The 14,767-nt window shown below is 34.5% G+C and overlaps 1 protein-coding gene and 1 pseudogene across 1 annotated transcript in view; one reads left to right on the forward strand and one right to left on the reverse strand.

The window, feature by feature from the left end:
* Positions 1-14,767, reverse strand: part of BRIP1 (BRCA1 interacting DNA helicase 1) — a 195,935-nt gene that overhangs the window by 99,474 nt on the left and 81,694 nt on the right. Inside the window, 3 exon segments of the mRNA XM_059996631.1 lie at positions 5,923-6,063; positions 6,182-6,347; positions 8,799-8,953. Of these exon segments, the coding sequence (XP_059852614.1) occupies positions 5,923-6,063; positions 6,182-6,347; positions 8,799-8,953 (462 nt within the window).
* Positions 1,700-2,214, forward strand: LOC132414127 (protein tyrosine phosphatase type IVA 1 pseudogene; annotated as a pseudogene).

Genomic DNA, 14,767 nt, shown 5'->3' on the forward strand with positions numbered 1-14,767 from the left:
AATAGTCTTATATTTGGAAATGATATACAAGATTGAGGTACATTTTGCAAGATGACATCTGATGGATACCAGTTTAATCAACTTTAAACCAAATGATCAACTAGTAATAAGACAAACTGATAGTATGTGTTTCTTGATATGATACAATGGGAAGCAACAATATCACTTATATAGTATTCTTACCAAACACTTTAACTTGAATCTTATCATGAGAAAACAATCAGAAAATTCCAGATTATAAAATATTCCTAAGGACAACTGGTGACTTGAATTCTTTAAAAATGTCATGAAAGACAGAAAAAAAGGGCAAGGAAACTATTTTAAGTACTAAAGAGGCATGAACTGGTGCAGCCACTATGGAAAACTGTATGGAGGTTCCTCAAAAAACTAAAAATAGAACTACCACATGATCCAGCAATTCCAATTCTGGGAGTATATCTGAAGAAAACAAAAACACTAATTTGAAAAGATACATGTACCCCAATATTCATAGTAGTGTTATTTCCAATAGTTAAAGATATGGAAGCAACCTAAATGTCCATCACAGATGAACAGATAAATAAGATGTGGTACACACACACACACACACACACACACACACACACACACACACACACACTGGAAGAGTACTCAGCCATAAAAAAGAACGAAATCTTGCCATTTGCAACAACATGGATGGACCTGGAGGGTATTAGGCTAAGTGAAATAAGTCAGACAGAGAAAGACAAATACTGTATGTTATCACTTACATGTGGAATCTAAAAATTACAACACAAATGAATATAACAGAAAAGATTTCCAAATAGAACAAACTAGTGGTTACTAGTGGGGGGAAGGGCAAGATAGGGGTAGCGAATTAAGAGGTACAAACTACTATGTATAAAATAAATAAGCTACAAGGATATATTGTACCGCATAGGGATAATAGCCAATATTTTATAACTTTAAATGGAGTATAAACTTTAAATGGAGTTTTAATAATCTATAAAAACTTTGAATCACTATGTTGTACACCTGAAACTAATACTGTAAATCAACTATACTTCAGTTTAAAATAAGAAAAAAAAAAACTAAAGAGACTTGAAAACCAAATGCAATATATAATACTTGACTGGATCCTGAATCAAGAATAAGAAAAATAAACAGGTATAAAAGACACATTGGGAGCATTCGGTGCCCTGAGAGTGAAGCTACAAGAGTGGACCTTTCTTGGGATAACCAAACCTATGCCAAGAGAACAGGCTAGAGAGAGGCAGTTCTGTGGTGTTCTTGGTCACACATTTATGGAGTTTCTGAATGGCAGTGGAGACTACTGCCAGGCACAGCACAACCTCTATGCAGACAAGTGAACTGTAGAAAGTCATTACTACTCCACCAAGAAGCCCCCATAAGAGTGGCTAACCTGGACACAGAAGTGTTGAATTGAAATCCACAGAGCATTTTTTACAAGAGTTCTGACCTGGATGGGGTAAACCTCAGTAAACTCCTTTTCTACTACCTCAGTATTACTGGATTGAAGAACTGCTGCTTCTTGTCAGGAGGTTCATTTCATTTCCCATTACTCCCAACTTCATACTCGAAAGCACTGAGAATTTCAAGTGCAGTATATTGAAGTAGACTCAGTTTATCTGCATCATTTCTGTATTCAATTTTTAAAATTCTTTCATAAGCCTATTGAGTGTTTTTTAACTAAATTAACATGGCTCGAATGAACCGCTCAGCTCCTGTGGAAGTCACTTACAAGAACGTGAGATTTCTCATTACACACAATCCAACTAATGCAACCTTAAATAAATTTATAGAGGAACTTAAGAAGTATGGTTACCACAATAGTAAGAGTATGTGAAGCAACTTATGACACTACTCTTGTAGAGAAAGAAGGCATCCATGTTCTCGATTGGCCTTTTGATGATGGTGTACCACCATGTAACCAGATGGTTGATGACTGGTTAAGTCTTGTGAAAATTAAGTTTCATGAAGACCCTGGTTGTTGTACTGCCTTTCATTGTGTTGCAGGCCTTGGGAGAGGTCCATTGCTTGTCGTCCTAGCATTAATTGAAGGTGGAATATGAAGATGCAGTACAGTTCATAAGACAAAAGCGGCATGGAGCTTTTAACAGCAAGCAACTTTTCTATTTGGAGAAGTAGCGTCCTAAAATGTGGCTGCGCTTCAAAGACTCCAATGGTCATAGAAACAATTGTTGCATTCAATAAAACTGGGGTGCCTGATGCCATTGCTTAGAAGTGGAACCTAGACAGACAGAATCTGTCATACATGTTAGCCAGCACGTTGGCTTGGTAAAGTCTGATGAAACTTCCATAGGAGTGTCGAAAAGCAGTTTTACCAGGTCACAAGCCTGGCAGAATTGCAACCTCTATGTTTGGGCTATGATCAACCTACTTAGCCACTTAGCAAACGATTCTTTCTGTTCAGCATTTAAAATGTGCTTATTGGGCTTCCCTGGTGGCGCAGTGGTTGAGAGTCCGCCTGCCGATGCAGGGGACACGGGTTCGTGCCCCGGTTCGGGAAGATCCCACATGCCGCGGGCGGCTGGGCCCGTGAGCCATGGCCACTGAGCCTGCGCGTCCGGAGCCTGTGCTCCACAACGGGAGAGGCCACAACAGTGAGAGGCCCGCATACCGCCAAAAAAAATAAATAAATAAAAAATAAAATGTGCTTATCATTTGTACCAAATTACCTTTCCTGAAATCATGCAGTATTGAGTCATGTCTTTAAATGTTTCCATGCCAGAATCTTATCAATATATAAGAAATTTAGAAAGACTAGGTGCCAAAATACCCAGCACAGTTCTTGTATATTTTTAGTATGATATAGAACTAAAATCCCAGGAACTATGAAAACTCTGGACCTTATGTGGTTTATTCCTTCCAGCTTTTCCAACATAGAAAGTAGGGCCTATGAGGTTATTTGCTCACGATATGTTTACATCTTCTACATTCATACCAGTATATATGAGATTTGCTCTTTTTTTTTAATTAACCAAGTCTTACAGTGATTATTTAATGTCTTTCTATAAAACTCATTTTGTGCTGTTATAGAAAATCTACATTGTACAGAAGCACAGGCCTTTAATGTCTCCAGACAAAAAAGCCTTACAGTTAATTTTAATGTTTGCACTTTGGGGTGTAACTTATAGGGAGGGCCTGAAAAAAGAATGGGAGGGGGCTATTAAGTATTTTTAGTAAAATGTTGCCTTTGTCTTGTGAAGAACATGTAGAATATGTATTTAAATTTATAAATATGTTTTTAAAAGGTAGAAATACTTTGTTATTGTAGCTAAAACAATTCTTAATCATAAAATTTCTGAAAGTCTTGTAATTTTTTTTCAAACTTATCTGAAGTTGTTTACCAACTTATTTTGGTTTGAAGTGTGATTCCCAACCTCTCTTGCCAAAAAAAAAGTGAGTTTCTGCTAATGAATTGAGCAGACATTTAATGTTTTATGTCTTTTGAGCTGTGTAACTTAATATGTGGATACTTGACAATTTGTTTTATTATGTAATAGATAAAATGGTGATGAGTATTAACGTTAGCTCAACCATATATTTATACTGTCCCAGAACATGTGGTTATAGTTCTGTGGGAGAAATAATTTGTCAGTGTTCACCAGCTTGTAAAAATCTAGTGTGAGAGCTTAAACATTAAATAAATGGTGAAATGCACTTATCATCAAAAAATAACAAAAGACACATTGGGAATATCTGGAAAAATATAGATTCTATTGTATCAATATTAAATTGCTTGGATATGATCATGATACTGTGGTTATGCAAGATTATGTACTTGTTCTTAGGAGAAACATGCTAAACTAATTAAGGGCAAGGTGTCACTATGTCTACAAATTACTTTCTAATACCATAACCAAAATTAATGTAATCATCAACATTTTGCAATATTACTCTTCTCTTCCTTTGTCTCATATATATACAGATGCAAAATGTTAAAAACTGATGAATCTAGGTTAAGGGTATAAAGATATTCACTATATTAATACTATTTTTTCCATTTTTCAAGTTATAATTAAGTAAAAATTTGGGGTGATCAAGGAATGAATGACCAAACAAAATGTGATACACACACACACACACACACACACACACACACACACAAACTGGAATGTTACTAAGCCTTAAAAAGGAAGGAAATTCTGATTCATGTTACAAGGATGAACCTTGAAGACACCAGGCTAAGCGAAATAAACTAATCACAAAAACCTTGTGATTCCACTTACATGAGGTATTTAGAATAGTCAAATTCATAAAAACAAAAAGTGTAATGGTGGTTACCAGGGGCTGAGAGGAGGGGGTAATGGAGAATTGCTGTTTAAGAATAGAATTTCAGTGTTGCTATATGAAAAAGCTCTAGAGATTGGTTATATACAACAGTGTGAATATACTTAACAAAACTGAACTATACACTTAAAAATGGTTAAGATGGCAAATTTTATGGCATGTGTTTTTTACCACAATTAAAATAAAAAACTTTTTAAAAGTTGGGGGAAATGTAACAGAATCCAGCTGAACTACCATTATTATTATTGTTAATTATTATTTAGTGACATTACAGGTTAAACGGGCTTTTGTGCACTAGATTGAGAACACAGAACCTATAATAACATTCTTTTGAAAAAATATATGCTGAATTTACTAATACTTCCCATATTTATTTGAACCTCTAAGGAAATATCTTGAAAATGTGCAACATATATTTTTCCTTTGCTACTGCTTATATCAATGTTTCTATACAGGAGCATTCTGGATTTTGGAAAGCACAATCCTTGGTTATATAGGAGTTTAGCATAAGGCTCTCACCTACTAAATGCCAGTAATTTCCAAAAATACTTCTTAGTTGAAAACTATAGTTCTTTATAAAGAACTAGAATTATATTAGGCCCACAGGTGGTATTAAGCATGTAGCTAACCACTTTAAATTACTTCCTAAAAAGAAATAGAAGGCAGACTGACAAATGACAATTCAAACATTCTTAGGAAAATTAAAGTAACATTTACATGGTATTGTTATAAAAAATTAAAATCTGGGCTTCCCTCGTGGCGCAGTGGTTAAGAATCTGCCTGCCAATGCAAGGCACACAGGTTAGAGCCCCGGCCCGGGAAGATCCCACATGCCTCAGAGCAACTAAGCCCGTGCGCCACAACTACTGAGCCTGTGCTCTAGAGCCCACAGCCACAACTACTGAAGCTTGTGCGCCTAGAGCCCATGTTCCACAACAAGAGAGGCCATGACAATGAGAAGCCTGTGCACCTCAATGGAGAAGCCCCCGCTCACCACAACTAGAGAAGCCCACAGACAGCAACGAAGACCCAACACAGACAAAAATAAAAACAAACAAACAAATGAATAAATAAATAAATAATAAAATTAAAATCTTAAGTTACAGGACTCATAAGAATACTTTTAATTCATTTCAGATATTCAAACGTGCTGAATACTTGCTAACTAATACCAGGTATTAATCTAGGTGCAGTGGAAAGATGAGGATGTAAAAATTAGAATAAGGATATACCATAGTCTAATGGAAAAGAAAAACACAAATAACTAAACTATCAGGAACTACATTAAAAAAAAAAGTTGAATTTTTGTTTTCATTTTCATTAAAAAACTTAAAACTTATTTAAATAAGGAAATTGCAATGCGGTCTTTGCCTTGAAAGTGTATATTTTTACTCACTGGGTTGAAGGAATGCTATTTATTGGTATTTCCTTTTGTTGACACTACCAAGTAGCTGACAAATTTTCCTTTATTCTAAAACTGAAATGTTGACTTTCCTATCAGGATTTGTTTGCCAGTACTTCAGTTACCTTTTAATTTGTTTATAAATTATACTGAGGTAAAAAGACTAAGAGCCTTCAAAAAACCAACAACAACAAAAAAAACCTAACCTGTGAGTTATTAATGACATGATTAGCCTCCAGTTGGATACTAAATGTAACACCAAGTTCTGATGAAAAGGATTTCATTGGTGATAATGTCCCAGATGTCAAAACAATCGTCCAAACCTTGCCATTAATATCTGAAAAGGCCTAAAAGGAAACAACATTAGATACATAAAAATCATCTTTAAAACAGTCAAGCACATTTATCTAATTGTTGGTATTGAGCAAGAAGACAGTATTCTCATTTACAGCATGATAAGCTTACCACAGCTGGATTTAAGCACCAAAAATTCAGCACATGAACTGCTGCTTTCTGTCGTAAACGTTTCTTATTTTTTGGTAGAACCAAGAACCCATTTTTATCTGAAGTATCAGTCTGATTTATCCAAGAGTAAGTCTGTTGAATAGCGACTTTATAATCATCTGCAAATCTAAATAAAAATAAAATGGTAATTAAATGGGAAAATTTTAGATAACATTGTCCCCCACCAACAACCCACACCACTAAAATTCAGTAATCCTGATAGAAATAAGGCATTAAACCTTAGAGTCAGTCCCCCCTTACAGAGGTTAGATATCACTTAAATATCACCCTTTATCACTTCCCATCCCTATGTTCAAACATTACATAAATCATGGCAGAGTCAGAATTAAAATGCAAGCCTCCTAACTCCTAGTTCAGAGCTCTTTGCATTCTATGTTACATCATTAGTTATAAAATAGTTAACAGTATTACTGTTAAAGAAACTAAAAAGTGGGTTAAACTTTTTTATTGCATAAGAAAATAGAAAGACAATTTTTACTAAAATTTTAGGAAACTAATTTTTAAGTTCCTTTAAAGTGTGGATCTCAGTCTTCATCTATTTTTAATGAAAGTACTAAACCAGATGAACTCCGTGATCCCATCCAGCTTATAATTTCTCTCAATAAGAGGCTATAAACACCTAAGCTTAAACAGAATAAAATTTGGTATTCTCTACCATGTCCTCACAGTAATACTGACTGTTAATTTTACCCTTAGAGAGATCAGAATTCAAAGTTCAAGTCAGGAACCCTGCACTATGTGGAGGGAATTTTATAAAAATACTGGGAGCTAAAAACTATAAAAATCTTAGAAGAAAACATTGGGGAAAATCTTCATGACATCATATTTGGCTATGTTCAATGGATCCCAAAAGCACAAGCAATAAAAGAAAAAAAATCGATTAATTGGACTGCATCAAAATTTCAAAACTTGTGCATCGAAGAATACTATCAAGAGAGTGAAAAGAGAACCCACAGAATGGGAGAAAATATTTGTAAAGCAAATATCTGATAAAGGATTAATATGCAGAATAACTCCTACAACTCAACACAAAAACCCCATTTAAAAATGGACAAAGGACTTGAGTAGACACTTCTCCAATGAAGATATAGAAATGGACAATAAGCACATGAAAAGATGCTCAACATCTCTAGTCATTAGGGAAGTGTAAATCAAAACCATAAGGAGATAAAGCAGAAACTAACACACCATTGTAAAGCAATTATACCCCAATAAAGATGTTAAAAAAAAAAAAAACCATAAGGAGATACCACTTTATACCCATTAGGATGGCTATGATCCAAAAAACAAAAAATAACAAGTATTGGCAAGGATGTAGAGAAATTGGGAACTCTTGTGCATAACTATGTGAATCTAGAATGTGCAGCTGCTATGACAAATAGCACACTGGCTCCTCAAAAAGTTAAATACAGAATTACCATATAATCCTGCAATTCTACTGCTAGGTATGTACCCAGAAAAACTGAAAGCAGGCACTCAAACAGATACTAGTACATCAATGTTCACTGCAGCATGATTCACAATACGCAAAAGCTAGAAACAATACAAATGTCTATCAATGTAAGAATGAGTAAACAAAATGTGGTATATATACACACGGAATATTATTCAGCCATAAAAAGGAATGACATATGTTACATGGATTAACCTTGAAAACATTAGATTGTATGATTCCACTTATATGAGACACCTAGAAAGGGCAAATCCATAGAGATGAAAGTAGCATAGAGGTTACCAAAGGCTGTGGTGAGAGGGAAATGGAAGATACTGTTCCATGGGTATAGAGTTCCTGTTTGGGATGATGAAAAAGTTCTAGAAATTGACAGTGGTGGTAGTTGTACAACAATGTGAACATACTTAATACTATTAAAATGTACACTTAAAAATGGTAAATTTGGGCTTCCCTGGTGGTGCAGTGGTTGAGAGTCCGCCTGCCGATGCAGGAGACACAGGTTCGTGCCCCGGTTCGGGAAGATCCCACATGCTGCAGAGCGGCTGGGCCCGTGAGCCATGGCCACTGAGCCTGCGCGTCCGGAGCCTGTGCTCCGCAACGGGAGAGGCCACAACAGTGAGAGGCCCACGTATCGCAAAAAAAAAAAGGTAAATTTTATATTGTGTATATTTTACCATAAAAAAACACTTAAAAAAATACTGGAACCAGGTAGTACTATAACTTAAGGAGTAGTGTGTGGGGAGTTGACTGCTTTTCATTTCCCACATTTCATTAAATAGAGGAGTTACACAATAAGAGAGACTTTCTGACACTGGAAGAAACATCTAGATTATACTTAAAAGAAAACTTAAATTTAGTTTTAGAGGACTTTAATGCTGAATTAATTAACTGTATTTATTAACTGGTTTCAATACTCATTTTCATTAATAAAAACTAACATCAATTGACTGAGTCTGTGCCTGTAAGTAAGAGCAATATTTATACCACTTGTTTATCACTATCCCATGTACTCATATAAAATTAGTAGGTATTAAACACATGGTAGCACCCAATAAGGTTAATATTTTTAAGAGAAAGAATACAGACCAGATTATCTTCACTTACCTGCTATTTTGCCTAAAAAGATAGTCAAGCACCATAAAAAGTCCTTTGAGCATTATTTGAGTTGAAGCACTAATAATAGGTACTTCTCTTGCCTCCTCTTTACCATGAACTGATGAGACTTTTTCTTCTTTTTGAAGGATAGCAGAAAAATGTCCCTATAAGGAATTACCATATTAAGTGTACCGGGGCAGGGGCGGGGGGAGGGAAAGAGGGGGAAAACAAAATTCTTAAAACTGTAATAAAACCCAAATGAAATATACATTGAAATTTTAGTCAAACATTAATACACAAATGCTAACAATATATTTTGAATTCCCATATATTCTAAAATTCTCTTCAGACTTATTTAAATAAGAAGTTACACATTTAGGAGGTTCATTACTTCTTCAGGCGATTAGGGTTTTATTCAGTGCCTTTGAAAAGCAATGAACTAAATAAAAATGTACCAAATAGTTTTTAAAAAGATTTGATATGCCACTTAAATGCCTGAATTATTTCCAGGGAGTACTCTGATGCTGAGAATAATATGACTATGTGACAAGCAAAAGTAAAAGAACAACTCAAAGAATACACACTAGATACAAAATGTATGCTAACTGGCTCATTAGTTTTTACATGGCTCGTAAGCTTAAATACAGAAAGAAGTGTGGACATTAAGACAAAATAATAAAACAGAAAAGTATGTTTTCCCAGACTGTGAAAGAGAAAACCCTGAATATTGAAGCAATAAAAGATACTGGTGACAACTCTGATGTTTGACAATAAAATGTGTGTTCAATGAAAATAAAATGGGAAAATAGTTAAGATAAATAAGACAGATAAATTTCAATATTCAGATATATTGTGAAATAATAGACATTTAAAAAAGTAAAATTAGTCTCTACTGAACAAAACGTCAAGAAACAAAGAACAAAAAAGACAACATGAACTTGGAAAAACATTCAGCACTACAAATTATTAATGATATTAATGAAAAACAAGTATTAAATTGTTCTTTTTAAAAAATCAAGTTCCCTGAGAAACACCTTACAGGAAGGCTACTATTCCTCTCCAACACTGGCAGACTACTGGCAATTTACTCTGTAAAACTACAGAACTTCTGAACTCCTGAAGGTAAGGCACTGTAGTAAAAACAAACGGACTGAATGACATTCTACATCATGAGACAACTCCAAGGCTACTTCTGGCTAGGTTACCTAAACAATGACAGCTGGGTTTATAGACAAATAGAAAACTAAGCAAATGGGGAAACACACACATAGACACAGACAGGTAATTATTACTTCATAGAAACCTAGAGTTGTATTAAAAATTTAATCAAGTAAGTTACATGAGATGACTATCATAAACTATGATAATATATATACATAATGATATGCACACTGAATAGTAATATAATTATGCTGAGAAAATGGAGAGTGAAGAAAGGGAAAGAAGGAGGAAGGAAAAGGAGAAAAGGAGGGACAGAGGAAAAGAGAGGGTGAGTATGAGAGTGTGTGTGTGTATGTGTGTGTGTGTGAGAGAGAGAGAGAAAAGTGTGTGTGTGTAAAGGAGCTAAATCATCATCATACTTAATAGGAAGTCAATAGAGAATATCAAAACTTGAAAACTCGAAAGTAGCAGAATCCACATGTTATTTAGAAAATTGGGGTTAAACATCAGAGGAAGCCACTATGAGTTAAAAGAGCCACCGAGAATGAAAATTGGGACAGAGGAGTGGCACAAATGAATGCTTTTCTTGATAGTAGTAATTGACTTTTAAATTATGTTCATATGTTACTGTGGTAAAATTAACTTGTAAAAAATTTAATAATCACAATGATGAATTTCTTAAGATCAAAGGAAATTTCCTTAACCTAATTTTTAAAATAACTAAAAATCCTACAGCATCTATGGAATGAGAAAAAGTATTTTCAAATCATATATCCAATACATTGTTCATATTCAGAATACATAAAGAACTTACAGTCAATAAAAGACAACACAAGTTCAAAATGGGCAAAGGATTTGAATATAGATTTCTCCAGAGAAGATATATAAATGGACAATAAGCAGTTGAAACAATGCTTGGCATTATGAGTCATTAGGGAAATGAAAATCAAATCACATGAAGATACCACTTCATTCCCCCTGGGAAGATTATAATAAAAAAGAGATAATAACAAGTGTTGGTGAGGATGTGGAAGAAATTAGAATCCTCATACATTATTGATGGAATTGTAAAATGGTACAGCCCCTTTGGAAAAGTTTGGCAGTTCCTCAAAATGTTAAACATAAAGTTACCATATGGACCAGCAATTCTAGTCTTAAGTATATACCCAAGAGAATTGAAAATACATGTCCACACAAAAATCTGTCTATGAATGGTCATAGCTGCATTGTTTATAACAGCCAAAAAGTAGAAACACCTGATAATGGATAAATAAAATACAGTATGTTCATAAAATGCAATATTATTTGGTAATAAAAAGGAATGAAGTATTGATAGATTGAACCTACAACTAGATGAACCTTGAGAACATTACGCAAAGTGAAAAAAGGCAGTAACAAAACACCACATATCGTGTTTCCATTAACATAAAATGTCCAGAATAGGTAGATCCACAGAAACAGAAAGTAGATTAGTGGTTTCCAGGATCTGGGGTAGGAGGAAATGGGAGTGACTAATTGCTAATGGGTACAAGGTTTCTTTCTGAGGTGATAAAAATGTTCTGAAATTACACAGCAGTGGTAGTTGCACAACTCTATGACTACATGAAAAACCACTGAATTGTATACTCTAAAGGGGTAAATTTCATGGCATGTGAATTGTATCTCAAACTGTTAAAAAAAATTTTTTTTTAAATACAGCAGACATATTGCTAAATGCTGTAATACTAGTAATACAGTCCTTTTAAAGTAAGCAACAAGATTAGGATGTCTTTTTACTGTGATGAACCATGTACTGAAAGTTTAAGCTAGCAAAGTAAGAAATGAATAAAATGTGAAGGAAATGGAAAGAAAGAAAATAGTCATATTCATAGACAGGATGACTGTCTACATAGAAAATTTAATAATCTATAGATGAACCTATAGGATAATCCAGCAAAGTGGTTGATTGTAAGAATCAACTACCATCCTTATACACCGATAAAAATTAGAAAATGCAATTTTTGAATTATACCATTTGAAAAAGAAACAAACTTTAACTTAGGAGTAAATTAACCAAAAGTACCTAAGACTTTCAAAAATTATAAAATGTTATTGAAAGATATATAGAAAGAGAGAATAAATGATTAGAATGCTATCTTGTTCATGAATGGAAAAACTTCATATTGTAAATAAGTCAACTCTTTCTAAATTAATCCATAAATTCAATGCAATTCCAGTCAAAATTCCAACAGAATTGTTCATAGAAATTTATAAGCTAAGTCTAAAATTCAGATGGCAGAGTAAGGCGAAGAACAGCCAGGATCATTCCAAAGGAAAATCAAGTGAGGAGATATGCCCTACCATGCATCAGCATTTTTCTAATGCTACAGTGATTAATAAATAGGATAACTTAGATAAACAGAATCAAAGAACACAATAGAGTCCAGTAATAAGCTTATACATAAATGAAAATCAGATATGTGGCAGATGTGGCATTACAAATCAGAGTGAAATGGATGGATAATTTAGTAATGATGCTGAGAAAATCCATACAGGAAATAAGATGGATTACATATCTCATAACATAAACAAAAATGAATCCCAGGCTGATTGAAAACATTTATTAAAAAAAACCTTAACAGTTTTAGAAGAAAATGTTGCAGAGTGTAAGAAAAGCTTGCTTAAACTCAAATATCACAATTCATAAAAGAAAAAACAATGATACATTTGAATGCACTAAAATTTAAAAACTTATAAAAAAATACCATAAACAAACCACAGATACAAGAATATACATGTAATACAACAAGCAACGAAGAATTAATATTTACCATATATAAAGGAAATAATCAGAGATACATACAAATATATATTTTCAAGGATGTTCATATCAGAACCTTTTCTTATTCTGGGAAAACTGGCAACAACCTGTATTTCAAATGCCAGATTAGTCAAATAATTTAGAATATGTGCACTCACAAAAATGCTACACTGCAACTAAAAATCATGTGAAACAATTTTTATTAAAATAGGGAAGTACTCATATTACTAAATGAAGAGGTAAAAATAAATATGTTATCATCTCAAAAATTTATGTTAAGTGAATATATGCATAGAAGAAGACATAGGTAGACACAAATCTAAAAGTTAATAATAATCATTTTTAAGTTTATGAGTTTTTTTTTCCTCTGTACCTTTCTCTGTATTTTCCAAGTTTTTTCCTTTGACATATATTTTATTTGTACATTTTTTATAGAGTGCATTAATCTTAAGTGTATAGGTCACTAAACAGAAGCACATACACACACACACACACACACACACACGCACGCACGCACACACTTGTGTGTATGATTTTAAATCAGGATTCAAAACATTCCTCGAATCCCAGAAAGTTCCTTTGTGTCCCATCTTAGCCCAAACTACTCCTTACCCCTGCACTGGTAAGGTAACCCGTGGTAACCAGTATTCTGACTTCTATTAGCATAACTATGTCTGTTCTTAAATTTCATAAAAATGAAGCCATACAGTTTGTACTCTTTTGTGCTGGTTTCTCTTATGCAACTTTATGTCTGTAAGATTCATTCATATGGTTGTGGTGGCAGTGGTTCATTTTGTAAATTGCTGTATAGTAGTCTACTGTATGAATTTCCCACAATTTATTTAACCCATTTTACTGTTGATATGAAAAGTCTTTAGAATGCAAAAAGTTTATGCAAAAAAAAGAAAAAGTGTCATATGAAAAACTACTTATGATACATTGCACTTTAAAAATTCAGGGCAAAAATTATAAGTACGGTCTTATTAAAATATATTTTTAATACTCATATGCCCATAATGATAGTTCATGTTAGCAACAGTTCTTACCTTTTTTGGTTCAAAAACCTCTTTAAAACTATATGAGGAAAACTATAAAAGTCTGATAAAAGAAATCAAAGATCCAAATAAATGGAGAGATACTCCATGTTCATGGATAGGAACACTCAATATTGTTCAGATGTCAGTTCTTCCCAGATTGATTTACAGATTTAATGCAGTCCCAATCAAAATCCCACCAAGTTACTTGGTGGATACTGACAAACTGATTCTGACGCAGAAAGCTTGGTCTCTGTGCACCGTGCCAAACTGAATCTTGAAGACAAGAGTTTTAGGTGAAGTAGAAGAGGATAACTTTATTGCTTTGCCACTCAAAGGGAGATACAGCAGGCTCATGCCCCTGAAAAACTGTGTCCCCCAACCCCGGGGGATTTGGTGAGGGGTTTTATAGCAATAGTTCAAGGATAGGGTTGCTGACAAGATTAGGGTGTGTGCAGGGCCTGAACTCCTTTGATCTCATCTCAGGTGGTCTCCTAATCTTGATTAGCTTCTCTGGTTCCTTTAATCTTGCCTCCGGTAGTTTCTTGGCTTCTCCTCCCTTGTCTCTGCATCCCCTCCCTTCCCTAACAACTGTTCCAATCTGCCCTTTGGAACCCAGGGAAGGTCATGGAGGCTGGAGTCTGTTCCCTATATACAAGAAATGGGGGACAGAAAGGCTTCCATGCCCAGGAGCCCCACAGGGGCTCAGTTTCAATTCTAAGTTTATATGGAAAGATGAAAGACTCAGAATAGCAAACACAATGCTGAAGAACAAAGTCAGAGGACTGACACGACCTGACTTCAAGACTTACTATAAAGCTACAGTAATCAAGACAGTGTGGAACTGATGAAGGAACAGACAAGTATATCAATGGAAAAGAATAGAGAGCCCATTCCCTGGTGGCGCAGTGGTTGAGAGTCCGCCTGCCAATGCAGGGGACACGGGTTCGTGCCCCGATCCGGGAAGATCCCACATGCCGCGG

The sequence above is a fragment of the Delphinus delphis genome, chromosome 19 (genome assembly GCF_949987515.2).
Source record: "Delphinus delphis chromosome 19, mDelDel1.2, whole genome shotgun sequence".
In the NCBI taxonomy this organism is placed as follows: Eukaryota; Metazoa; Chordata; class Mammalia; order Artiodactyla; family Delphinidae; genus Delphinus; species Delphinus delphis.